Source organism: Atractosteus spatula, chromosome 3, assembly GCF_055471065.1.
Source record: "Atractosteus spatula isolate fAtrSpa1 chromosome 3, fAtrSpa1.hap1, whole genome shotgun sequence".
Classification (NCBI taxonomy): domain Eukaryota; kingdom Metazoa; phylum Chordata; class Actinopteri; order Semionotiformes; family Lepisosteidae; genus Atractosteus; species Atractosteus spatula.
In genome coordinates, this window is record NC_142708.1 from 67,286,120 (window position 1) to 67,313,464 (window position 27,345).

A 27,345-nucleotide genomic window follows, 5' to 3' on the forward strand; every position below is an offset into this window, starting at 1 on the left:
GGTCCTGCGGCGCTGGCGCTCAACAACCCGCCGAGGACCGCGGCTTTAAAACGAGCACAAAAAGGACTTCTTAAAGGCATACGCCCCGTGTCAAACCTCTCGATCCTAAACAGCCTCGGCAGCCGACGCGCGTCCCCTTTAAAACATGAATTATGCCGGTTATACATAAATCCAATCATACCCCCCCACCCCCCTCTCCCACCCCCTTCTTTCCCCCCCCCCGACAGCTAAAAAAACGCTGTTTTTTTATTTCGGGGTGGAAATCAGAAAGGAGCCCAGGCCCGCGCCGTGGCACGTTCAAACCCACAGTACTGCGTGTACGGTACGCGGGGGGCTGGGGTGGCGATCTCGGGAAAGCGCGCCGGGCAGGGAGCTGCCCCGCACCGCCAGGCCGCTGCCGGCGAGAGGAAGCCCGGCCGGGGCGGCGATGCGGTGACGCCGTCTTTCCCGGCTAGCAGGAGCCCGCACTGGTACAGTATGTGGGAGCGAGGGGGGGGCGGGCAGGGGCAGCGCCTCAGCCCCGGCTGCCGGGCGTGTGGGTGTGCGCGGCGAGCCCACGGGGGGTGGCAGAGTGGGAGTGGGCTCTCACTCTCCAGCCCCGTACCTCAGGCACGCGTGGCCACTTCCGAGACGCGGCGTGACGGACCTCTGACCGACAGCTCCGACCCCCTGGTCATTGTCGGTCAAAGATGGTGCGCACAATAGAAATACAGTAATGTCGTGATCTGTCGTAGTCCTGTACGCGGAATTATTGATGAAACGATATGACATGATCTAGGCATCTGTAAGTTATATGGGGGACCCGGGGTCGGACAATATGTGCTCGTAACGCCCGGTGTAAGGACGTCTAAAAGCGTGCTGCGGTGGTCGGGTCGGGCAGTTTGCCCGGGAGTAGCGGGTTTTATTGAAGGTAGCAGGAGCACAAGCACGGCCGAGCACGAGCAGCCGGGAGACGGAGCGAGAGAGCCGGGGGTGGAGCAGAGACGCGCCCGGGGACAGAGAGGCGAGCACACCGCGGGCTCGGACAGCGCGGCGACCTGCGACAGGCGGCCGGCTCCGGCGTCAGCAGGCGATGCGCCCTCCAGCCTCGCGGCACTGCAGCGCCGCCGAGATCTCCCCACGCGCGGGGAAGACAGGAAACGCTCCCGGGTTAGAGTCGGTGATGCAACAGCAGGACAGTAGTGTGGTCTGTTACAGCGGGACTGCGCTAGTGCAGTGCTGGACTGTTGCGTTTCAGCCGGCTGAGTTGGTTAAGCTCAGTAATCTTACAACTAGTACTGCTACTACAGCAACTGTTACTACTGCTCCTATTACTGCAGTAACTGTTACTACTGCTCCTATTACTGCAGTTACTGACACTACTGCTCCTATTACTGCAGTTACTGACACTACTGCTCCTATTACTGCAGTTACTGATTCTACTGCTCCTATTACTGCAGTTACTGACACTACTGCTCCTATTACTGCAGTTACTGATTCTACTGCTCCTATTACTGCAGTTACTGACACTACTGCTCCTATTACTGCAGTTACTGACGCTACTGCTCGTATTACTGCAGTTAGTGTTACTACTGCTCCTATTACTGCAGTAACTGTTACTACTGATACTATTACTGCAGTAACTGTTACTACTGCTCCTATTACTGCAGTTACTGACACTACTGCTCCTATTACTGCAGTAACTGTTACTACTGCTACTATTACTGCAGTTACTGACGCTACTGCTCCTATTACTGCAGTAACTGTTACTACTGCTACTATTACTGCAGTTACTGACACTACTGCTCCTATTACTGCAGTTACTGACGCTACTGCTCCTATTACTGCAGTAACTGTTACTACTGCTACTATTACTGCAGTTACTGACGCTACTGCTCCTATTACTGCAGTTACTGACACTACTGCTCCTATTACTGCAGTTACTGACACTACTGCTCCTACTGCTCCTATTACTGCAGTAACTGTTACTACTGCTCCTATTACTGCAGTTACTGACACTACTGCTCCTATTACTGCAGTAACTGTTACTACTGCTACTATTACTGCAGTTACTGACACTACTGCTCCTATTACTGCAGTTACTGACGCTACTGCTCGTATTACTGCAGTTAGTGTTACTACTGCTCCTATTACTGCAGTAACTGTTACTACTGCTACTATTACTGCAGTAACTGTTACTACTGCTACTATTACTGCAGTTACTGACGCTACTGCTCCTATTACTGCAGTAACTGTTACTACTGCTCCTATTACTGCAGTTACTGACACTACTGCTCCTATTACTGCAGTTACTGATTCTACTGCTCCTATTACTGCAGTTACTGACACTACTGCTCCTATTACTGCAGTTACTGATTCTACTGCTCCTATTACTGCAGTTACTGACACTACTGCTCCTATTACTGCAGTTACTGACGCTACTGCTCGTATTACTGCAGTTAGTGTTACTACTGCTCCTATTACTGCAGTAACTGTTACTACTGATACTATTACTGCAGTAACTGTTACTACTGCTCCTATTACTGCAGTTACTGACACTACTGCTCCTATTACTGCAGTAACTGTTACTACTGCTACTATTACTGCAGTTACTGACGCTACTGCTCCTATTACTGCAGTAACTGTTACTACTGCTACTATTACTGCAGTTACTGACACTACTGCTCCTATTACTGCAGTTACTGACGCTACTGCTCCTATTACTGCAGTAACTGTTACTACTGCTACTATTACTGCAGTTACTGACGCTACTGCTCCTATTACTGCAGTTACTGACGCTACTGCTCCTATTACTGCAGTAACTGTTACTACTGCTACTATTACTGCAGTTACTGACGCTACTGCTCCTATTACTGCAGTTACTGACACTACTGCTCCTATTACTGCAGTTACTGACACTACTGCTCCTACTGCTCCTATTACTGCAGTAACTGTTACTACTGCTCCTATTACTGCAGTTACTGACACTACTGCTCCTATTACTGCAGTAACTGTTACTACTGCTACTATTACTGCAGTTACTGACACTACTGCTCCTATTACTGCAGTTACTGATTCTACTGCTCCTATTACTGCAGTTACTGACGCTACCGCTCCTATTACTGCAGTTACTGACGCTACTGCTCCTATTACTGCAGTTACTGACGCTACTGCTCCTACTGCTCCTATTACTGCAGTTACTGTCACTACTGCTCCTATTACTGCAGTAACTGTTTCTACTGCTCCTATTACTGTAGTTACTGACTCTACTGCTACTATTACTGCAGTAACTGACTCTACTGCTCCTATTACTGCAGTTACTGACACTACTGCTCCTAATGCTCCTATTACTGCAGTTACTGTTACTACCGCTCCTATTACTGTAGTTACTGACACTACCGCTACTTTTACTGCAGTTACTGCTCCTATTACTGCAGTAACTGTTACTACTGCTACTATTACTGCAGTAACTGTTACTACTGCTACTATTACTGCAGTTACTGACGCTACTGCTCCTATTACTGCAGTAACTGTTACTACTGCTACTATTACTGCAGTTACTGACGCTACTGCTCCTATTACTGCAGTAACTGTTACTACTGCTACTATTACTGCAGTTACTGACACTACTGCTCCTATTACTGCAGTTACTGATTCTACTGCTCCTATTACTGCAGTTACTGACGCTACCGCTCCTATTACTGCAGTTACTGACGCTACTGCTCCTATTACTGCAGTTACTGACGCTACTGCTCCTACTGCTCCTATTACTGCAGTTACTGTCACTACTGCTCCTATTACTGCAGTAACTGTTTCTACTGCTCCTATTACTGTAGTTACTGACTCTACTGCTACTATTACTGCAGTAACTGACTCTACTGCTCCTATTACTGCAGTTACTGACACTACTGCTCCTAATGCTCCTATTACTGCAGTTACTGTTACTACCGCTCCTATTACTGTAGTTACTGACACTACCGCTACTTTTACTGCAGTTACTGCTCCTATTACTGCAGTAACTGACACTACTGCTCCTATTACAGCAGTTACTGACTCTACCGCTCCTATTACTGCAGTTACTGACACTACTGCTCCTATTACTGCAGTTACTGATTCTACTGCTCCTATTACAGCAGTTACTGACTCTACCGCTCCTATTACTGCAGTTACTGACACTACTGATACTATTACAGCAGTTACTGACTCTACCGCTATTATTCGTTTAACGCTTTGCTGGCTTCGCTAGGTTTAGAAAAAGGCGAGCGCTCTTTAATGTCTCGACCTGGTGGGGACGATCTGGATGTCGTGATAATCGCGCACTGAGCCCTGCGAGGGCAGCGATGACGGCGGAGCCTGAGCTCAGACCGGCTGTGCGCCCGGCCCCCGCGGCCCGGGGCAGGACTTGTGGCAGCTGCGTGTCCTACTTCCCGGCTCGCTTTCAAAAGCCTTTGTTCTGTCCGACCGAGGCCGCCGCGGCCTGTCATTGGCCGCCGTAGCGGCGCGTGCGACCGCGCTGGTTTCCAGCGGGATCATAGCAACAAGGCACGAGAGCGCCTGCTTAAACCCTGTGGCGGCCGAGCCGTGGGTCTTGGACCCACAGACACTCCTGTCTGGGAAATGAACCCCGGCGTCGAAGAAGGCGTTACGTTATCGATACAGTTCTGCCCAGCCATCAGAAATGATCATTTTCCTTTATCGGTACATAAAAAAAACCCAGCGGCACAAAACGACGCGATTCTCCTCCAGCTCGAGCCGGTGTGTGTGTGAAAACGCGTTGCGGCGTCGTTAGTGTTTGTTTTCGAGACAAAAAGAATAATTGTACTCGATTACACAAATAATTTAAAATAATTCTCAATAATTTCCCGCAATGCCTGAATGTCCCAACCTCTTTGTTACTGACGGTTGTGGTTGTGTTAGACTCCCAAATTTCCCCGAGGTACTGTATGATCATAAATGTTGAATTGAATAAACTGTACAATTTCTCTCTCTTAGTGCAGTGTTAATGTACTGTAGTGTCCAGTGTGTCTGTATTAACCCCTCTCTCTCAGTGCAGTGTTAATGTACTGTAGTGTCCAGTGTGTCTGTATTAACCCCTCTCTCTCAGTGCAGTGTTAATGTACTGTAGTGTCCAGTGGGTCTGTATTAACCTCTCTTTTTGTATGTACTGTATATCTTTTGCCTATTATATGACTGTCCCCTGATCCAGCTTGACATAGATCTGGAACTGTAGTCACTGTTCTTTCTGTGTTACTCCTAGGAAGTAATAGCGTCATTGGAGCTGGAGGACTGGGCTGGGGCCCCGCTATCCCAGCATGCCCCCACGTCCATCATCAGGAGAGCTATGGGGCCTACATCTAATGCCTCCGCGCATCCTGGTAGACTGCTGCCTGCCCAACGGCATGCTGGTCAACCTGGAGTGCCTGCGTGAGGCCACACTGCTCAGCATCAAACAGCAGCTGTTTACTGAGGCGCGCAAGTACCCCCTCTACCACCTGTTACAGGTACAGCACACTGACAAAACCTTGTCTGTCACCTGTAACAGGTACAGCACACTGACAGCCCCTGTCTGTCACCTGTTACAGGTACAGCACACTGACAGCCCCCTGTCTGTCACCTGTTACAGGTACAGCACACTGACAAAACCATGTCTGTCACCTGTAACAGGTACAGCACACTGACAGCCCCCCGTCTGTCACCCGTTACAGGTACAGCACACTGACAGCCCCCTGTCTGTCACCTGTTACAGGTAAAACGCACTGACAGCCCCCTGTCTGTCACCTGTTACAGGTAAAGCGCACTGACAGCCCCGTCTGTCACCCTTTACAGGTACAGCACACTGACAGCCCCCTGTCACCTGTTACAGGTACAGCACACTGACAGCCCCCTGTCTGTCACCTGTTACAGGTAAAGCGCACTGACAGCCCCGTCTGTCACCCTTTACAGGTACAGCACACTGACAGCCCCCTGTAACCTGTTACAGGTACAGCACACTGACAGCCCCCTGTCACCTGTTACAGGTACAGCACACTGACAGCCCCCTGTCACCTGTTACAGGTAAAGCGCACTGACAGCCCCTTGTCTGTCACCCGTTACAGGTACAGCATACTGACAGCCCCCTGTCTGTCACCTGTAACAGGTACAGCACACTGACAGCCCCCTGTCTGTCACCTGTTACAGGTACAGCACACTGACAGCCCCCTGTCACCCATTACAGGTACAGCACACTGACAGCCCCCTGTCTGTCACCTGTTACAGGTACTGCACACTGACAGACCCCTGTCACCTGTTACAGGTACTGCACACTGACAGACCCCTGTCACCTGTTACAGGTACAGCACACTGACAGCCCCCTGTCTGTCACCTGTTACAGGTACTGCACACTGACAGACCCCTGTCACCTGTTACAGGTACAGCACACTGACAGCCCCCTGTCACCATTAATCCCTCCTCTTTCCCCCGTCTCTCGCTCAGGAGGAGTCGTGCTATATCTTCGTGGGTGTAACACAGGAGGCAGAGAGGGAGGAGTTCTATGACGAGACGCGGCGCCTGTGTGACCTGCGCCTCTTTCACCCCATTCTGAAGGTCATCGAGCCCGTAGGAAACCGAGAGGAGAAAATCCTGAACAGAGAAATCGGTCAGAGCACACCTCCTCCTCCCTCCTCTCCACCCCTCTCACCCTGCTTCTCCTTCCCCCTCTGTCACTGTCCTCTCCCCGTCCCTGTCTCCCTGCTGGCTGGCTGAGGCCTGTGTTCCCATGCTGGGGTTTTCTGCGCAGGCTTCGCCATCGGCATGCCCATCTGCGAGTTTGAGCTGGTGAAGGACCCGGAGGTGCAGGACTTCAGACGGAGCATTCTGAGCGTGTGCCGGGAGGCCATGGAGGAGCGCGAGGGGGGGGGCGCCCACACCCAGGCGCTGTACGTCTATCCTCCCAATGTCGAGTCCTCGCCCGAACTGCCCCAGCACATCTACTGCAAACTGGACAAAGGTCAGTACTGAATGGACAGTGTGCTCACGGCATCTGCAGCTCACTGTCACTGTATCTGCACTGCAACACAGTCACTGTATCTACACCAGACTGTATCTGCACTGCAACACAGTCACTGTATCTACACCAGACTGTATCTACACTGCAACACAGTCACTGTATCTACACCAGACTGTATCTGCACTGCAACACAGTCACTGTATCTACACCAGACTGTATCTGCACTGCAACACAGTCACTGTATCTACACCAGACTGTATCTGCACTGCAACACAGTCACTGTATCTACACCAGACTGTATCTGCACTGCAACAGTCACTGTATCTACACCAGACTGTATCTGCACTGCAACACAGTCACTGTATCTACACCAGACTGTATCTGCACTGCAACACAGTCACTGTATCTGCACTGCAACACAGTCACTGTATCTACACCAGACTGTATCTGCACTGCAACACAGTCACTGTATCTGCACTGCAACACAGTCACTGTATCTACACCAGACTGTACCTGCACTGCAACACAGTCACTGTATCTGCACTGCAACACAGTCACTGTATCTACACCAGACTGTATCTGCACTGCAACACAGTCACTGTATCTGCACATCAACACAGTTACTGTATCTACACCAGACTGTATCTGCACTGCAACACAGTCACTGTATCTGCACTGCAACACAGTCACTGTATCTACACCAGACTGTATCTCCACTGCAACACAGTCACTGTATCTGCACTGCAACACAGTCACTGTATCTACACCAGACTGTATCTACACTGCAACACAGTCACTGTGTCTACACCAGACTGTATCTACACTGCAACACAGTCACTGTATCTACACCAGACTGTATCTGCACTGCAACACAGTCACTGTATCTACACCAGACTGTATCTGCACTGCAACACAGTCACTGTATCTACACCAGACTGTATCTACACTGCAACAGTCACTGTATCTACACCAGACTGTATCTGCACTGCAACACAGTCACTGTATCTACACCAGACTGTATCTGCACTGCAACAGTCACTGTATCTACACCAGACTGTATCTGCACTGCAACACAGTCACTGTATCTACACCAGACTGTATCTGCACTGTAACACAGTCACTGTATCTACACCAGACTGTATCTGCACTGCAACACAGTCACTGTATCTACACCAGACTGTATCTGCACTGCAACACAGTCACTGTATCTACACCAGACTGTATCTACACTGCAACACAGTCACTGTATCTACACCAGACTGTATCTGCACTGCAACACAGTCACTGTATCTACACCAGACTGTATCTGCACTGTAACACAGTCACTGTATCTACACCAGACTGTATCTACACTGCAACAGTCACTGTATCTACACCAGACTGTATCTTCACTGCAACACAGTCACTGTATCTACACCAGACTGTATCTGCACTGTAACACAGTCACTGTATCTGCACTGCAACACAGTCACTGTATCTACACCAGACTGTATCTGCACTGCAACACAGTCACTGTATCTGCACTGCAACACAGTCACTGTATCTACACCAGACTGTACCTGCACTGCAACACAGTCACTGTATCTGCACTGCAACACAGTCACTGTATCTACACCAGACTGTATCTGCACTGCAACACAGTCACTGTATCTGCACTGCAACACAGTCACTGTATCTACACCAGACTGTATCTGCACTGCAACAGTCACTGTATCTACACCAGACTGTATCTGCACTGCAACACAGTCACTGTATCTACACCAGACTGTATCTACACTGCAACACAGTCACTGTATCTACACCAGACTGTATCTACACTGCAACACAGTCACTGTATCTGCACTGCAACACAGTCACTGTATCTACACCAGACTGTATCTACACTGCAACACAGTCACTGTGTCTACACCAGACTGTATCTACACTGCAACACAGTCACTGTATCTACACCAGACTGTATCTGCACTGCAACACAGTCACTGTATCTACACCAGACTGTATCTACACTGCAACACAGTCACTGTATCTGCACTGCAACACAGTCACTGTATCTACACCAGACTGTATCTACACTGCAACACAGTCACTGTATCTACACCAGACTGTATCTGCACTGCAACACAGTCACTGTATCTACACCAGACTGTATCTGCACTGCAACACAGTCACTGTATCTACACCAGACTGTATCTACACTGCAACACAGTCACTGTATCTACACCAGACTGTATCTGCACTGCAACACAGTCACTGTATCTACACCAGACTGTATCTGCACTGCAACACAGTCACTGTATCTACACCAGACTGTATCTACACTGCAACACAGTCACTGTATCTACACCAGACTGTATCTGCACTGCAACACAGTCACTGTATCTACACCAGACTGTATCTACACTGCAACACAGTCACTGTGTCTACACCAGACTGTATCTACACTGCAACACAGTCACTGTATCTACACCAGACTGTATCTGCACTGCAACACAGTCACTGTATCTACACCAGACTGTATCTACACTGCAACAGTCACTGTATCTACACCAGACTGTATCTGCACTGCAACACAGTCACTGTATCTACACCAGACTGTATCTGCACTGCAACACAGTCACTGTATCTACACCAGACTGTATCTGCACTGTAACACAGTCACTGTATCTACACCAGACTGTATCTACACTGCAACAGTCACTGTATCTACACCAGACTGTATCTGCACTGCAACACAGTCACTGTATCTACACCAGACTGTATCTGCACTGTAACACAGTCACTGTATCTACACCAGACTGTATCTGCACTGCAACACAGTCACTGTATCTGCACTGCAACACAGTCACTGTATCTACACCAGACTGTATCTGCACTGCAACACAGTCACTGTATCTACACCAGACTGTACCTGCACTGCAACACAGTCACTGTATCTGCACTGCAACACAGTCACTGTATCTACACCAGACTGTATCTGCACTGCAACACAGTCACTGTATCTGCACTGCAACACAGTCACTGTATCTACACCAGACTGTATCTGCACTGCAACACAGTCACTGTATCTGCACTGCAACACAGTCACTGTATCTACACCAGACTGTATCTCCACTGCAACACAGTCACTGTATCTGCACTGCAACACAGTCACTGTATCTACACCAGACTGTATCTACACTGCAACACAGTCACTGTATCTACACCAGACTGTATCTGCACTGCAACACAGTCACTGTATCTACACCAGACTGTATCTACACTGCAACAGTCACTGTATCTACACCAGACTGTATCTGCACTGCAACAGTCACTGTATCTACACCAGACTGTATCTGCACTGCAACACAGTCACTGTATCTGCACTGCAACACAGTCACTGTATCTACACCAGACTGTATCTACACTGCAACACAGTCACTGTATCTACACTGCAACACAGTCACTGTATCTACACCAGACTGTATCTGCACTGTAACACAGTCACTGTATCTACACCAGACTGTATCTACACTGTAGCACACTATCACTGTATCTGCACTGTACCGCACTGTCACTGTAACACAGTCACTGTATCTACACCACACTCTATCTACACTGTACTGTACTGCACCGATATTGATCTCTGATGTTGTCAGACGTATTTTCGCTCTAGCGCCCTCTGTCTGTGCCTCGCAGGGCGCCTGATTGTGACGATCTGGGTCATAGTGTCCCCGTCCAATGACAAACAGAAGTACACCCTGAAGACGCCCCACGACTCGCTGCCCGAGCAGCTGATCGCCGAAGCCATCCGCAAGAAGACGCGCAGCATGCACCTGTCTCCCGAGCAGCTGCGGCTGTGCGTGCAGGAGTACCAGGGCCAGTACATCCTGAAGGTGTGCGGCTGTGACGAGTACCTGCTGGAGAAGTACCCGCTCAGCCAGTACAAGGTGAGAGGCAGCGGGAGGCAGGTGGGCCGGCTGGGGGAGGGAGGGGCAGAGGGTGGGACTAAGAGGCGCTCACCTGCTCTCCCCTCCCTCCCTGGCCCTCAGTACATCCGCAGCTGCATCACCATCGGCCGCCTGCCGCACCTCATGCTGGTGTCCAAGGACAGTCTGTACAGCCAGCTCCCGGCCAGCGGGTTTGTCACCCCCTCCTACAGCCGCCGCACGCCCCAGCCCAGCCCCTGCCTCGGTGGGGCCGACCCCAGCCCCCCGCGCCCGCTCTGGGCCTTCAGCAGCCCGCTCAGAGTCCGGCTGCTCTGCGCCACCTACGTCAACGTCAACATCCGGGACATTGACAAGGTGAGCCCCCTCTTCTGAGCAAGCTGCACGGTCATCAGAGCGCAGGACAGTGCGGGACCACAGAGAGAGATCCGGGTACAGGAGCAGTGAAGCCCAGTGAGATCAGGGTACAGGAGCAGTGAAGCCCAGGGGGGTCAGGGTACAGGAGCAGTACAGCCCAGTGAGATCAGGGTACAAGAGCAGTACACCCAGTGAGATCAGGTTACAGGAGCAGTACAGCTCAGTGAGATCAGGTTACAGGAGCAGTACAGCTCAGTGAGATCAGGGTACAGGAGCAGTACAGCTCAGTGAGATCAGGGTACAGGAGCAGTGAAGCCTAGTGAGATCAGGGTACAGGAGCAGTGAAGCCCAGTGAGATCAGGGTACAGGAGCAGTGAAGCCCAGTGACATCAGGGTACAGGAGCAGTGAAGCCCAAGGAGATCAGGGTACAGGAGCAGTACAGCCCAGTGAGATCAGGGTACAGGAGCAGTGAAGCCCAGGGGGATCAGGGTACGGGAGATGTACAGCCCAGGGAGATCAGGGTACAAGAGCAGTACAGCCCAGTGAGATCAGGGTACAAAATCAGTACAGCCCAGTGAGATCAGGGTACAAGATCAGTACAGCCCAGTGAGTTCAGGGTACAAGATTAGTACAGCCCAGTGAGATCAGGGTACAGGAGCCGTGAAGCCCAGTGAGATCAGAGTACAGGAGCAGTACAGCCCAGTGAGATCAGGGTACAGGAGCAGTGAAGCCCAGTGAGATCAGAGTACAGGAGCAGTACAGCCCAGTGAGATCAGGGTACAGGAGCAGCGAAGCCCAGTGAGATCAGAGTACAGGAGCAGTACAGCCCAGTGAGATCAGGGTACAAGGTGTAAAGGGAGGAGAGTGGGGGAATAGAGGGGGGAGAATGGTGACAGACTGCTACTTCATTATATGAACTGTATCTGTGTGCCAGATCTACGTGCGGACGGGTATCTACCACGGAGGGGAGCCGCTGTGTGACAACGTGAACACCCAGAGAGTGCCCTGCTCCAATCCCAGGTACTGCAGCTCTGCCCTTGTCAGAGTACACTGTGCAGTGCCAAGACAGGGCGACACAGGCACTGGAGCACACCACAGCACAACACAGCTCTGAGGCCCTACTACACTCGCTAGACAGTATTGTGCTAGACTAGACTGCAGTGCTGTACGCTCTCCTCTGCCACGCTGTGCTGAACCTGACTGCCCTGTCTTGTGCTTTCCCAGGTGGAATGAGTGGCTGACGTATGACATTCCATTATTTGACCTCCCCCGCTCCGCCCGCCTCTGTCTCTCCATCTGCTCGGTCAAAGGCCGTAAGGGGGCCAAAGAGGTACTGTCCCACACGCACTGAGACCGAATCTCACTGTTTATATTGAAAATACTTGGTGCAGTACATTACTTTGCAGTGTTTATTGCAGTGTATCTCCTGTACAGTGTGTGTGGGTATACCAGCCTGTACTGAGATGTATTGCAGTGTAGCTCTCTGTGTTTATTACAGTGTATCCTCCTGTACCTGTACAGTGTGTGTGGGTATACCAGCCTGTACTGAGATGTATTGCAGTGTAGCTCTCTGTGTTTATTACAGTGTATCCTCCTGTACCTGTACAGTGTGTGTGGGTATACCAGCCTGTACCGAGATGTATTGCAGTGTAGCTCTCTGTGTTTATTACAGTGTATCCTCCTGTACCTGTACAGTATGTGTGGGTATACCAGCCTGTACTGAGATGTATTGCAGTGTAGCTCTCTGTGTTTATTACAGTGTATCCTCCTGTACCTGTACAGTGTGTGTGGGTATACCAGCCTGTACTGAGATGTATTGCAGTGTAGCTCTCTGTCTCTCTGTGTTGCAGGAGCACTGTCCGCTGGCCTGGGGTAATGTCAACCTGTTTGACTACAAGGATACTCTGGTCAATGGGAAGATAACCCTTGGCCTGTGGCCTGTGCCCCATGGCCTGGAGGACCTGCTGAACCCCATCGGGGTTGCAGGATCAAACCCCAACAAGGTGGGTTGGGGGTAAGATTGCTGAAGCACTATAGAGTGCTGTACCATGCTACACTTCACTCTGCAGCTCTGTACTGTACTCTGCAACTGTACTCCACTACACCCTACTGTCCTGTTCTGTCCTGTACTGCACAGTACTGTATTACAGTTCACTCTAGTGTCTAATACTGTACAATACTATACTGCACTACACTCTAGTGTCCTGTACTGCACAGTAGTGTGCTCTGCTACACCCTAGTGTGCTATACTGCACAGTACTGTACTACACTTCATACTACAATATAGTGCACTGCACTTCACTCTGCTGCTGTGTTGTATTGCACTGTATGATGATGATGATGATGAAACCTGTCGTCCGTGCGCAGGAGACGCCATGTGTGGAGCTGGAGTTCCCCTGGTTCAGCCATGCAGTCCGGTTCCCAGATGAGCAGCAGGTGGAGGAACACGCCAACTGGACCATCTCCCGGGAGCTGGGGTACAACTGCTGCCTGCTGGGAATGGTGAGAGAGAGACAGATGGACTGAGCGAGTCTCACTGAGCTCCCCCTGCTGGACAGGAGATCACACACAGGCCTGCAGCCCTGTTGACTTTCTATCAGATCGATAGCTGTTCTGATTCTGCAGGAGAGGGAGTTCTGGGATTACTAGATGTGTGATTTTGAGGAAGAATGGCAGTCTAGGGTGGCATGGTGGCGCAGTGGTTAGCACTGCTGCATCGCAGCACTGGAGCCCCATGGTCAATTCCAGACCTGCGTTGCTGTCTGTGTGGAGTTTGCATGGTCTCACCATATTCACATGGGTTTCCTCCAATAGTCCAAAGACAGGCTGGTAGACATATTGGCTTCTGGGAGAGCTGGTCCTGGTGTAAGAGTGTGTGTTTCTGTCTGTGTGTCTGCCCTGCGATGGACTGGTGTCCTGTCCAGGGTGTGCCCTGCCTTGCCGTTGCATGCTGGGATAGGCCCCGGCTCTCCCGCGACCCAGAGCTGGAAGAAGAGGGTAGAAGATGGATGTGTGTCTGTCTGATCCTCGGGTCAGCCCTGCGGGTGTCTGTGACTGGGAGGCACGGGACAGGGAGAGGGTTGGGCAGTCTGACTGTCTCCTCCCTCCTGCTCTCGCCCCCAGAGCAATCGCCTGGCCTGCGACAGCAGCGTGTCCCAGACGGACGTGGACCAGCTGCGCAGTATCTGCAGCCGCGACCCCCTGTACGAGCTGTCGGAGCAGGAGAAGGACTTCCTCTGGAGACACCGGTGCCTGTCTCTCTCCGTCTCCCTGCCTGCCTCTCTCTGTTCTCCCGTCTGCCTGTCCGGCCACATTTCATTTACCGCTGTCTGTCTCGCAGGCATTACTGTGTCAATATCCCGGAGAGTCTGCCTAAACTGTTGCTTTCTGTGAAGTGGAACTCAAGGGACGAAGTGTCTCAGGTATAGAGAGATTGACCAGTGTGTCTGTATTAACCCCTCTCTCTCTCAGTGCAGTGTTAATGTACTGTAGTGTCCAGTGTGTCTGTATTAACCCCTCTCTCTCTCAGTGCAGTGTTAATGTACTGTAGTGTCCAGTGTGTCTGTATTAACCCCTCTCTCTGTATGCAGATGTACTGCCTGCTGCGTGACTGGCCCCTGATCCAGCCAGAGTTAGCCCTGGAGCTCCTGGACTGTAACTTCCCTGACCCGGTGGTGAGGGAGTTCGCGCTGCGCTGCCTGGTGCAGGGCCTGACAGACGACAAGCTGAGCCAGTACCTGCTGCAGCTGGTCCAGGTGAGTGCTGGGCGGGGCTCCAGGGCCTGCCCCTGATGAACTGGGATGTGTTCATCTATAGAGTGTGTATATGGATGTCTGTCTGCGGGTAATGTGTTGGAAACAGCGTGCACTCAGCCTGTGTACAGTGTGTCCGTCTGTCTTCGTAGCCTGATCTCTTCAGGTCTCTGGATGGGGAGGAGGTACAGTACCTCTGAGGAAAAGCAGGCTGCTGCTGTCAGTGGTGATCTTGACCAGCCGGTGCCCATTTCCCTCTGGACAGTTGTCATGCGCGCTAGTATGCTAGCAGGCTGGACTGGGACCCTGCTATCGGGGGTGCCGCTCTTCAGACCACACGACAGACAGAGGTCCTGCCCACGTGGTCAGTGAAGACCCCAGGGCAGTGGAAGAGCAGGGGTCTTCACCCCAGTGTCCAGGCTGAACCCCAGACTGGCCTTTAACTCAGCTGGTGCAGCAGTGTCTCCCTCCTCCCCCTGACCTGTGCACGGGGGGGCGGCTGTGTGTTGCCCAGGAGGGGGCAGCACTGCACTGGGGGGTGAAGTTGATGTTCCCCTCTATGCGGAAAGATCTTAGGAATCCTTCCGTGTGAAAAGCAGTACTCTGTATAAACACAAATATTTCTCAACACCTGCAGGTGCTGAAGTACGAGATGTATCTGGACAACCCTCTTGCTCGCTTCCTGATTAAGAAAGCCCTGACCAATCAGAGGATAGGACACTTCTTCTTCTGGCACCTCAAGTGAGTCACAGTGTCTGTATTAACCCCTCTCTCTCTCACTGCAGTGTTAATGGACTGTAGTGTCCAGTGTGTCTGTATTAACCCCTCTCTCTCTCAGTGCAGTGTTAATGGACTGTAGTGTCCAGTGTGTCTGTATTAACCCCCTTCTCTCTCAGTGCAGTGTTAATGTACTGTAGTGTCCAGTGTGTCTGTATTAACCCCTCTCTCAGTGCAGTGTTAATGGACTGTAGTGTCCAGTGTGTCTGTATTAACCCCTCTCTCTCAGTGCAGTGTTAATGGACTGTAGTGTCCAGTGTGTCTGTATTAACCACTCTCTCTCAGGTCAGAGATGCACAATAAGACAGTGTCCCGGCGGTTCGGGCTGCTGCTGGAGGCGTTCTGCCGGGGCTGTGGCATGTACCTGAAGCACCTGAACCGACAGGTGGAGGCCATGGAGAAGCTCATCAACCTGACCGACACCCTGAAGCAGGAGAAGAAGGACGAGACCCAGAAGGTACCGGCGGTCCTCCTCACCAGTTGTCCCCAGATCGGGCCTGTGTGTCTGACGTGTCTCCGCGGCGGGAGACCGGGGGACGCATGCCTTTCTCGCCGCGCGGGGAGCTCTACAGGCCCCGAGAGGACAGGGGCGACGTTCCTGCACGAGGCCCTGCAGATTGGGGGCAGAGCAGTCTCAGGCCCTGGCAGTGCCAGGCTCATGGCACGATTCCCAGCTTGATTCCACGGCGTGTGGGCACCGAGCTCACACTGTGCTCCGGGCATTCCCTCGACTGCTGGAGCCACTCCACAGCTCTGCCTGTGCCGTTCTCTGCATGTCAGCTGTCAGTCTCAGAGTGTGGGGCTTCGTTAGTTAATTACTCTCCTTTCTTCAGACCCAGATGAAGTTCCTGGTCGAGCACATGAGCCGGCCGGACTACATGGAGGCTCTGCAGGGCTTTGTCTGTCCACTGAACCCTGTACACCAGCTGGGCAACCTCAGGTACCTGTCTCACTCTCTCTCTGTCTGTCCACTGAACCCTGTACACCAGCTGGGCAACCTCAGGTACCTGTCTCACTCTCTCTCTGTCCACTGAACCCTGTACACCAGCCGGGCAACCTCAGGTACCTGTCTCACTCTCTCTCTGTCCAGTGAACCCTGTACACCAGCTGGGCAACCACAGGTACCTGTCTCACTCTCTCTCTCTGTCCACTGAACCCTGTACACCAGCTGGGCAACCTCAGGTACCTGTCTCACTCTCTCTCTCTCCACTGAACCCTGTACACCAGCTGGGCAACCTTAGGTACCTGTCTCACTCTCTCTCTGTCCACTGAACCCTGTACACCAGCTGGGCAACCTCAGGTACCTGTCTCACCCTCTCTCTCTGTCCACTGAACCCTGTACACCAGCCGGGCAACCTCAGGTACCTGTCTCACTCTCTCTCTGTCCACTGAACCCTGTACACCAGCTGGGCAACCTCAGATACCTGTCTCACTCTCTCTCTCTGTCCACTGAACCCTGTACACCAGCTGGGCAACCTCAGGTACCTGTCTCACTCTCTCTCTGTCTGTCCACTGAACCCTGTACACCAGCTGGGCAACCTCAGGTGTCTGTCTCACTCTCTCTCTCTCTGTCCACTGAAGCCTGTACACCAAACAGGGAACCTCAGGTACCTGTCTCACTCTCTCTCTGTCTGTCTGTCCACTGAACCCTGTACACCAGCTGGGCAACCTCAGGTGCCTGTCTCACTCTCTCTGTACACCAGCTAAGACACAGTGTAGTGACTCACTGTGGGTTATCACTTCTCATTAAGTGCATCTGCTGCTCCCTACACATCCGTGAAGATAAGAGGCTGTTCTCAGCCCGACTGAATCTAGACGTGTCAGGATGGACTCTGCGCTTGACACAGCAGGGCCCAGAGCTCAGCAGGTGATTTCGCCCCAGACCTGGGCTTCTGTGCAGAGGAGTTAGGGAGCAGCCTTGTGCACAGCAGGGAGTGCCCCCTGTCGTGCTGAGCCCCTGTCTCCCTCTCAGGCTGGAGGAGTGCCGCATCATGTCCTCAGCGAAGCGCCCCCTGTGGCTGAACTGGGAGAACCCTGACATCATGAGCGAGCTGCTCTTCACCAACAACGAGATCATCTTCAAGAACGGAGACGGTGAGGCAGCGGTGGGGGGAGTGTGTGTCCTAAGAACAGCGGGAAACTCTTGCTGGCGTGTGTTTGTCTGGAGTGTTGGAGAAATCACACACAAATCCCAAGAGCTTAGAAATGACCCGCTGAACGGAGAGGTGACTTTCAAAGAGACTGCTGGGATGGACTGTCTGTGTCAATTAAAGAGCCGCCTGATGAATGTTGAAACCAACTAGCGATTGTGCGATTTGATGAATTAGTGAATGAAGTGTCAGTGAACCACCGATCACACAAGGAGTCGCAGTGGAGGGTGTGTTTGAAGAGTATGTCCGTGTCCTGTGTTGTGTGTAAAAAAGAAAACGAGCAGATACTCCCCTGTGAGCGCCCAGGGGCTGAGCAGCTTGGCTCCCACCCCTCCACTCGATCAGTCTGCTCGGCTGTGCGGGACACAGCTGTGGACAAGGGCTGTGAGTCAGTGTGAGCAGCGCAGGGGTGTGTGTGTAACTGTGCGGCTGTGTTGCAGACCTACGGCAGGACATGCTGACTCTTCAGATCATCCGGATCATGGAGAACATCTGGCAGAACCAGGGGCTGGACCTCCGGTACCAATTTCTCTCTCAGTGCAGTGTTAATGTACTGTAGTGTCCAGTGTGTCTGTATTAACCCCTCTCTCTCAGTGCAGTGTTAATGGACTGTAGTGTCCAGTGTGTCTGTATTAACCCCTCTCTCTCAGTGCAGTGTCAATGGACTGTAGTGTCCAGTGTGTCTGTACTAACCCCTCTCTCTCAGTGCAGTGTTAATGGACTGTAGTGTCCAGTGTGTCTGTATTAACCCCTCTCTCTCAGTGCAGTGTCAATGTACTGTAGTGTCCAGTGTGTCTGTACTAACCCCTCTCTCTCAGTGCAGTGTTAATGGACTGTAGTGTCCAGTGTGTCTGTATTAACCCCTCTCTCTCAGTGCAGTGTCAATGTACTGTAGTGTCCAGTGTGTCTGTATTAACCCCTCTCTCTCAGTGCAGTGTTAATGTACTGTAGTGTCCAGTGTGTCTGTATTAACCCCTCTCTCTCTCAGTGCAGTGTTAATGTACTGTAGTGTCCAGTGTGTCTGTATTAACTCCTCTCCCTCTCAGTGCAGTGTTAATGGACTGTAGTGTCCAGTGTGTCTGTATTAACCCCTCTCTCTCAGTGCAGTGTTAATGGACTGTAGTGTCCAGTGTGTCTGTATTAACCCCTCTCTCTCAGTGCAGTGTTAATGTACTGTAGTGTCCAGTGTGTCTGTATTAAGCCCTCTCTCTCAGTGCAGTGTTAATGTACTGTAGTGTCCAGTGTGTCTGTATTAACCCCTCTCTCTCAGTGCAGTGTTAATGTACTGTAGTGTCCAGTGTGTCTGTATTAACCCCTCTCTCTCAGTGCAGTGTTAATGGACTGTAGTGTCCAGTGTGTCTGTATTAACCCCTCTCTCTCAGTGCAGTGTTAAGGACTGTAGTGTCCAGTGTGTCTGTATTAACCCCTCTCTCTCAGTGCAGTGTTAATGGACTGTAGTGTCCAGTGTGTCTGTATTAACCCCTCTCTCTCAGTGCAGTGTTAATGGACTGTAGTGTCCAGTGTGTCTGTATTAACCCCTCTCTCTCTCAGTGCAGTGTTAATGTACTGTAGTGTCCAGTGTGTCTGTATTAAGCCCTCTCTCTCAGTGCAGTGTTAATGTACTGTAGTGTCCAGTGTGTCTGTATTAACCCCTCTCTCTCTCAGTGCAGTGTTAATGGACTGTAGTGTCCAGTGTGTCTGTATTAATCCCTCTCTCTCTCAGTGCAGTGTTAATGGACTGTAGTGTCCAGTGTGTCTGTATTAACCCCTCTCTCTCAGTGCAGTGTTAATGGACTGTAGTGTCCAGTGTGTCTGTATTAACCCCTCTCTCTCTCAGTGCAGTGTTAATGGACTGTAGTGTCCAGTGTGTCTGTATTAACCCCTCTCTCTCTCAGTGCAGTGTTAATGTACTGTAGTGTCCAGTGTGTCTGTATTAACCCCTCTCTCTCAGTGCAGTGTTAATGTACTGTAGTGTCCAGTGTGTCTGTATTAACCCCTCTCTCTGCCTGTAGGATGCTGCCCTATGGCTGTCTGTCGATAGGGGACTGTGTGGGACTGATCGAGGTGGTGAAGAACTCTCATACCATTATGCAGATCCAGTGTAAGGGTGGCCTGAAGGGGGCTCTGCAGTTCAACAGCAACACGCTGCACCACTGGATCAAGGACAAGAACCGGGGCGAGGCGTAAGGACCCGCCCTCTCTGTCTTCCTGCCATGACGTCTCCCCCTGTCCCTGCTCTCACTCCCCGTCTGCCTGCCCTACTGTCATTCTCACTCCCCGTCCAGCTGCTCTGCTCTTTCACTCCTGACCCACCTGGCTGTTACACTCTCGAACCCCTGCTTGTCCTCTCTCAGGTACGACCGGGCGATTGACCTGTTCACGCGCTCCTGTGCAGGGTACTGTGTTGCCACCTTCATCCTGGGCATCGGCGACAGGCACAACAGCAACATCATGGTGAAGGAGAATGGACAGGTCAGATAGATGGACAGACGCGCTCACTGACTCTCCATGGGACTCTGAGTGCCTCTCTGAGTGACTGCCACACTGACACACTGAGTGACTCTGAGTGACTGGCACACTGACACTGAGTGCCTCTCTGAGTGACTGGCACACTGACACACTGAGTGACTCTCTGAGTGACTGGAACACTGACACACTGAGTGACTGGAACACTGACACTGCCACTCTCTGAGTGACTGGCACACTGACACACTGAGTGACTCTGAGTGACTGGCACACTGACACTGAGTGCCTCTCTGAGTGACTGGCACACTGACACACTGAGTGACTCTCTGAGTGACTGGAACACTGACACACTGAGTGACTGGAACACTGACACTGCCACTCTCTGAGTGACTGGCACACTGACACACTGAGTGCCTCTCTGAGTGACTGGCACACTGACACACTGAGTGACTCTTAGTGACTGGCACACTGACACACTGAGTGACTCTGAGTGACTGGCACACTGACACTGAGTGCCTCTCTGAGTGACTGGAACACTGACACACTGAGTGACTCTGAGTGACTGGCACACTGACACACTGAGTGACTCTGAGTGACTGGCACACTGACACTGAGTGCCTCTCTGAGTGACTGGCACACTGACACACTGAGTGACTCTGAGTGACTGGCACACTGACACACTGAGTGACTCTTAGTGACTGGCACACTGACACTGAGTGCCTCTCTGAGTGACTGCCACACTGACACACTGAGTGACTCTGAGTGACTGGCACACTGACACACTGAGTGACTCTGAGTGACTGGCACACTGACACTGAGTGCCTCTCTGAGTGACTGGCACACTGACACACTGAGTGACTCTCTGAGTGACTGGCACACTGACACTAAGCCACTCTCTGAGTGACTGGAACACTGACACTGCCACTCTCTGAGTGACTGGAACACTGACACACTGAGTGACTCTGAGTGACTGGAACACTGACACACTGAGTGACTCTGAGTGACTGGCACACTGACACTGAGTGCCTCTCTGAGTGACTGGCACACTGACACACTGAGTGACTCTTAGTGACTGGCACACTGACACACTGAGTGACTCTGAGTGACTGGCACACTGACACACTGAGTGACTCTTAGTGACTGGCACACTGACACACTGAGTGACTCTGAGTGACTGGCACACTGACACACTGAGTGACTCTTAGTGACTGGCACACTGACACACTGAGTGACTCTGAGTGACTGGCACACTGACACACTGAGTGACTCTTAGTGACTGGCACACTGACACTGAGTGACTCTGAGTGACTGGCACACTGACACACTGAGTGACTCTGAGTGACTGGCACACTGACACACTGACACTGAGTGACTCTGAGTGACTGGCACACTGACACACTGACACACTGACACACTGACACTGAGTGACTCTGAGTGACTGGCACACTGACACACTGACACACTGACACACTGACACACTGACACACTGAGTGACTCTGAGTGACTGGCACACTGAATTTCTGGTCAGCCGTGCACTACACAGCCCTTTCTTAGGGTAATGCATTAACTCCACTGCCTTGGTGCAGTGTCTCTGTTAAGTGCAGTGTGTATTCACTCTGTAGGCATCTCTCACTTAACCCCCCCCCCCCTCTCTCCCAGTGCAGTGTGCATCAACCCTTCTCTCTCCCAGTGCAGTGTGCATCAACCCCCCTCTCTCTCCCAGTGCAGTGTGCATCAACCCTTCTCTCTCTCCCAGTGCAGTGTGCTTTAACCCCCCTCTCTCTGTCCCAGTGCAGTGTGCATCAACCCACCTCTCTCTCTCCCAGTGCAGTGTGCATCAACCCTTCTCTCTCTCCCAGTGCAGTGTGCATCAACCCTTCTCTCTCTCTCCCAGTGCAGTGTGCTTTAACCCCCCTCTCTCTCTCCCAGTGCAGTGTGCATCAACCCTTCTCTCTCTCTCCCAGTGCAGTGTGCTTTAACCCCCCTCTCTCTCTCCCAGTGCAGTGTGCTTTAACCCCCCTCTCTCTCTCTCCCAGTGCAGTGTGCTTTAACCCCCCTCGCTCTCTCCCAGTGCAGTGTGCTTTAACCCCCCTCGCTCTCTCCCAGTGCAGTGTGCATCAACCCTTCTCTCTCTCCCAGTGCAGTGTGCTTTAACCCCCTCTCTCCCAGTGCAGTGTGCTTTAACCCCCCTCTCTCTCTCCCAGTGCAGTGTGCATCAACCCTTCTCTCTCTCTCCCAGTGCAGTGTGCTTTAACCCCCCTCTCTCTCTCCCAGTGCAGTGTGCTTTAACCCCCCTCTCTCTCTCTCCCAGTGCAGTGTGCTTTAACCCCCCTCTCTCTCTCTCCCAGTGCAGTGTGCTTTAACCCCCCTCTCTCTCTCCCAGTGCAGTGTGCTTTAACCCCCCCCCTCTCTCCCAGTGCAGTGTGCTTTAACCCCCTCTCTCCCAGTGCAGTGTGGATTCACACTCACAGTATCGATTAATTCCGTCTCTCCGTGTAGTGCGCAGTAATCTCCGTCTCTCTGTGCAGTGTGCATTAACAACTCTTTCTCTCTCAGCTGTTCCACATTGATTTTGGACACTTCCTTGACCACAAGAAGAAGAAGTTTGGGTACAAGCGAGAGCGTGTTCCTTTTGTCCTGACACAAGACTTCCTCATTGTCATCAGCAAGGGGACACCAGAGTGCACCAAGACCAAGGAGTTTGAGAGGTGAGATTGCTACACCCTGTAACTCACAGATACAGTATACTCTCAAACACTCACAGTCTCTGTCTCTCTCTCTCTCTCTCTCTCTCTCTCTCTCTCTCTCTCTCTCTCTCTCTCTCTCTCTCTCTCTCTCTCTCTCTGTCTGTCTGTCTGTCTGTCTGTCTGTCTGTCTGTCTGTCTGTCTGTCTGTCTGTCTGTCTGTCTGTCCAGGTGTCGTGTTAATGTACTGTAGTGTCCAGTGTGTCTGTATTAACCCCTCTCTCTCAGTGCAGTGTTAATGTACTGTGTGTCTGTATTAACCCCTCTCTCTCGGTGCAGTGTTAATGGACTGTAGTGTCCAGTGTGTCTGTATTAACTCCTCTCTCTCACACTGCAGTGTTATTATGTGTCTTATTAATTCTGCCAGGTTCCAGGAGATGTGCTATAAGGCATACCTGGCAATCCGACAGCATGCCAACCTCTTCATCAACCTCTTCTCCCTGCTACTGGGCTGTGGCATGCCAGAGCTCCAGTCCTTTGATGACATTGCCTACCTGCGCAAGACGCTGGCACTGGAGAAGAGCCAACAGGAGGCGCTAGAGTACTTCACCAAGCAAATGAACGATGCCCATCATGGAGGCTGGAGTACTAAGATGGACTGGATTTTCCACACCATCCGGCACATGCCCAATGACCACTGACAGAGACGGGCACACTGCCCAGTGCCCACTGATAGAGACTTGCACACTGATGGGCACACTTCCCAATGCCCACTAACAGAGACGGGCACACTGCCCAGTGCCCACTGATAGAGACTTGCACACTGATGGGCACATTGCCCAATGCCCACTGACAGAGACGGGCACACTGCCCAGTGCCCACTGATAGAGACTTGCACACTGATGGGCACATTGCCCAATGCCCACTGACAGAGACGGGCACACTGCCCAGTGCCCACTGATAGAGACTTGCACACTGATGGGCACATTGCCCAATGCCCACTGACAGAGACGGGCACACTGCCCAGTGCCCACTGATAGAGACTTGCACACTGATGGGCACATTGCCCAATGCCCACTGACAGAGACGGGCACACTGCCCAGTGCCCACTGATAGAGACTTGCACACTGATGGGCACATTGCCCAATGCCCACTGACAGAGATGGGCACACTGCCCAGTGCCCACTGACAGAGATGGGCACACTGCCCAATGACCACTGACAGAGACTGGCACACTGATGGGCACATTGCCCAATGACCACTGACAGAGACTGGCACACTTCCCAATGACCACTGATAGAGACTTGCACACTGATGGGCACACTTCCCAATGCCCACTGACAGAGACTGGCACATTGCCCAATGACCACTGACAGAGACTGGCACACTGATGGGCACATTGCCCAATGACCACTGACAGAGACTGGCACACTGATGGGCACATTGCCCAATGACCACTGACAGAGACTGGCACACTTCCCAATGACCACTGATAGAGACTTGCACACTGATGGGCACACTTCCCAATGCCCACTGACAGAGACTGGCACATTGCCCAGTGACCACTGACAGAGACTGGCACACTGATGGGCACATTGCCCAGTGCCCACTGACAGAGACTGGCACACTGCTGGCCCCGCTGCCCAATGACCACTGACAGAGACGGGTACACCGACTCAACAAACACGAGACAATCAGACCTACAAGCAAATAGGCGTCTTTCGGGACCTGTCCCTCCGGCTGAGCGACTGGCACACTTACACCCCCGAGAGACGCAGGCTTCACACAGCCGGGCACTGGACTGGACCCGACCAGACTGGACTCTTGCTGCACTCAGATGGGCCCGTGGTGCAGAGCACTACGACGTTGCCTGCGCTGGGCAGGGAAACTAGATGTATTCACACACTGCACTACGCAATTGTATTTACTGCACTACAGTGCTATTCTAGAGTCGCACTGCACACGTGAACTGCACTAATTAACAATCCCTAATCATCATCATTATCTTGCTACGGTAGGCCTCTCTGCTGCTGTATTCGGGTCTGTCACTGCTCTAGCACCTCGACACCCGTGAGCTCCGTCATCGGGTCTGAAAAGAGTCTGTCTCGTCTCCGATACAGCATGTGCAATAAGACTGATCATTCCTCTCCTTCTTCGTGTTCGTGGGAATTGTGGTGATGATGATGATGCTAATGACATTACCCTTCCAAGTGGGAAGTTGTAGTCTTCCGATCTTCGGCACGTGAGACCCAGAAAAGTTTTCTTGTTTATCCTGTTTGTTGTGTTGGACGTGTTGGGGTCCCCTCCTCCCGGTCCGGTTCTTACAGGAGCCTGCGTGAGTCTGGAAGGTAGCGGAATGACATCACCCTCCATCCCCCTTTCCCATGGGGAGAAGGATCGCTGTGCGCTAGTCCGTTCTCCCCACCGGAGGGGTGTGCGTGCCCTGCAGGAAACAGGCTGGAAGGGATTGCGATAGCTTGACCTCTGCAGGTCCCCCCACAGTAAAGAGAAGATCACTTTATTGGCCATATACAGTACAATCTCTTGTATTGGGAATTTGTCTTTTCGCAGACCCCAGCTTGCTCTCCATGAGACACACAGGCACACAGACAGGGAGAGAAGCTTGGGGTCAGAGCGCAGGGTCAGCCATTTATACGGCGCCCCTGGAGCAGTTGGGTTTAAGGGCCTTGCTCAGGGGCCCAATGGAGTAGGATTCATCTGCCGGCCACGGGATACGAACCGGCAACCTTCCAGCCAGAGGCGCAGATCTTTAGCCGCAGAGCCACCGCACTGCCCCAAGGTCACATGACCTCCACAGCGAAGGTCGCGTGACCTCTGCCGGGTCCCCCCCACAGCGAAGGTCGCGTGACCTCCGCTGCAGCCGGGTCCCCCACAGCGAAGGTCGCGTGACCTCTGCTGCAGCCGGTTCCCCCACAGCGAAGGTCGCGTGACCTCTGCTGGGTCCCCCACAGCGAAGGTCACGTGACCTCTGCCGGGTCCCCCACAGTGAAGGTCGCGTGACCTCTGCCGGGTCCCCCACAGTGAAGGTCGCGTGACCTCTGCTGCAGCCGGGTCCCCCACAGCGAAGGTCACGTGACCTCTGCTGCAGCCGGGTCCCCCACAGCGAAGGTCACGTGACCTCTGCTGCAGCCGGGTCCCCCACAGCGAAGGTCGCATGACCTCTGCCGGGTCCCCCGCAGCGAAGGTCGCGTGACCTCTGCCGGGTCCCCCGCAGCGAAGGTCGCGTGACCTCTGCCGGGTCCCCCGCAGCGAAGGTCACGTGACCTCTGCTGCAGCCCATCCCACTGCGGGCCTTTCAGACGTCTCCCTTGCACTACAGGTTCACCACTGCGCGGCTCCTCGTTTTGCACAAACGGATTCCGAAGCAATACTGCTCGTTAAGGTTGTGACCGACGAGCCGGAGAGACTTTTCGCCCTCCCCTCTCGCTTGACCGTGCTGTTGTTGTCGTGCGTGTTTTTCTAAGCGATCGGCGTACTGGTTTTGATAAAGAGTTTGTATACTGGTCCAACTATTGTCCCCTGTATTGAATCAATATCGATGGGACTGACTTCTTCACTGTAATGGTCTCCCGTTTTTTTTACTTGTTTTGATATGTATTTAATAAAAGTGTTTCAGTGATGTGAAATGAGTCTGTTCATGGTGTCTGCTTTCGCTGGTGTTTGTCTGAAAGGAAACTAGCTGACGCACAAAGCCTAGAGCCAAGCCAGGCCTGCTGGAGGAAAACAGACCCCACCCCTCCTCCTGCTGGCTGCTGCCGAGTCCTCAGTTCGCCCATCAAGCCCCTCACGGACACGAGAGGCTCGATCTGAGCCCTGGTGTGTTTAGTGCGAAGAGGTCTTGGACCCCCCAGTTAGTGATTCAATGTCACGAAAACCAGCAGCTGTGCCCAATTCAGATGACTGACCTCTGGGGGGGGGGGGGGGGGCTGGAGTCTTCATATCTTTCCTCCTGCTTGAGAGGTCAATTAAACAATTTACCCCATTAACTTCTAAAATAGACACATACAGGCGGCTTTGTTGGAAGATCACACAAGACTTCACTTCATTCAGGGTGCAGCTTGACTCTCCTGGGAGTCTAGTTACAAGTGCTACAAGCATGTAGTTCAGCTGGGTAGCTGCGTCAGAAGGCTTGACAGCCGAAACGTTGTTTTCTCTCTTCTCTTTTCAGCCTTGAATAAACATGTTACTTGTTCCCCTACAATCATGCAGCTGACTAATTAATTGGACCAGCTGTGTAAGAGAGCTGGAGT

The 27,345-nt window shown here is 52.2% G+C and overlaps 1 protein-coding gene across 1 annotated transcript; it reads left to right on the plus strand.

The window, feature by feature from the left end:
• The first annotated feature begins 350 nt into the window (after positions 1–350).
• Positions 351–26,721, plus strand: LOC148838350 (phosphatidylinositol 4,5-bisphosphate 3-kinase catalytic subunit alpha isoform-like). The gene is made up of 22 exons (XM_088910982.1): positions 351–470; positions 5,237–5,480; positions 6,451–6,613; positions 6,755–6,964; positions 10,640–10,890; positions 10,993–11,244; positions 12,180–12,265; positions 12,470–12,575; positions 13,096–13,248; positions 13,613–13,747; positions 14,369–14,493; positions 14,586–14,667; positions 14,836–15,000; positions 15,635–15,738; positions 16,060–16,231; positions 16,608–16,714; positions 17,747–17,868; positions 18,365–18,443; positions 19,937–20,107; positions 20,279–20,396; positions 22,947–23,098; positions 23,502–26,721. Exons 2-22 carry the CDS (start codon positions 5,292–5,294, stop codon positions 23,773–23,775), a joined length of 3,216 nt encoding a protein of 1,071 aa, XP_088767108.1. The 5' UTR covers positions 351–470; positions 5,237–5,291; the 3' UTR covers positions 23,776–26,721.
• The last annotated feature ends 624 nt before the right edge of the window (positions 26,722–27,345 follow it).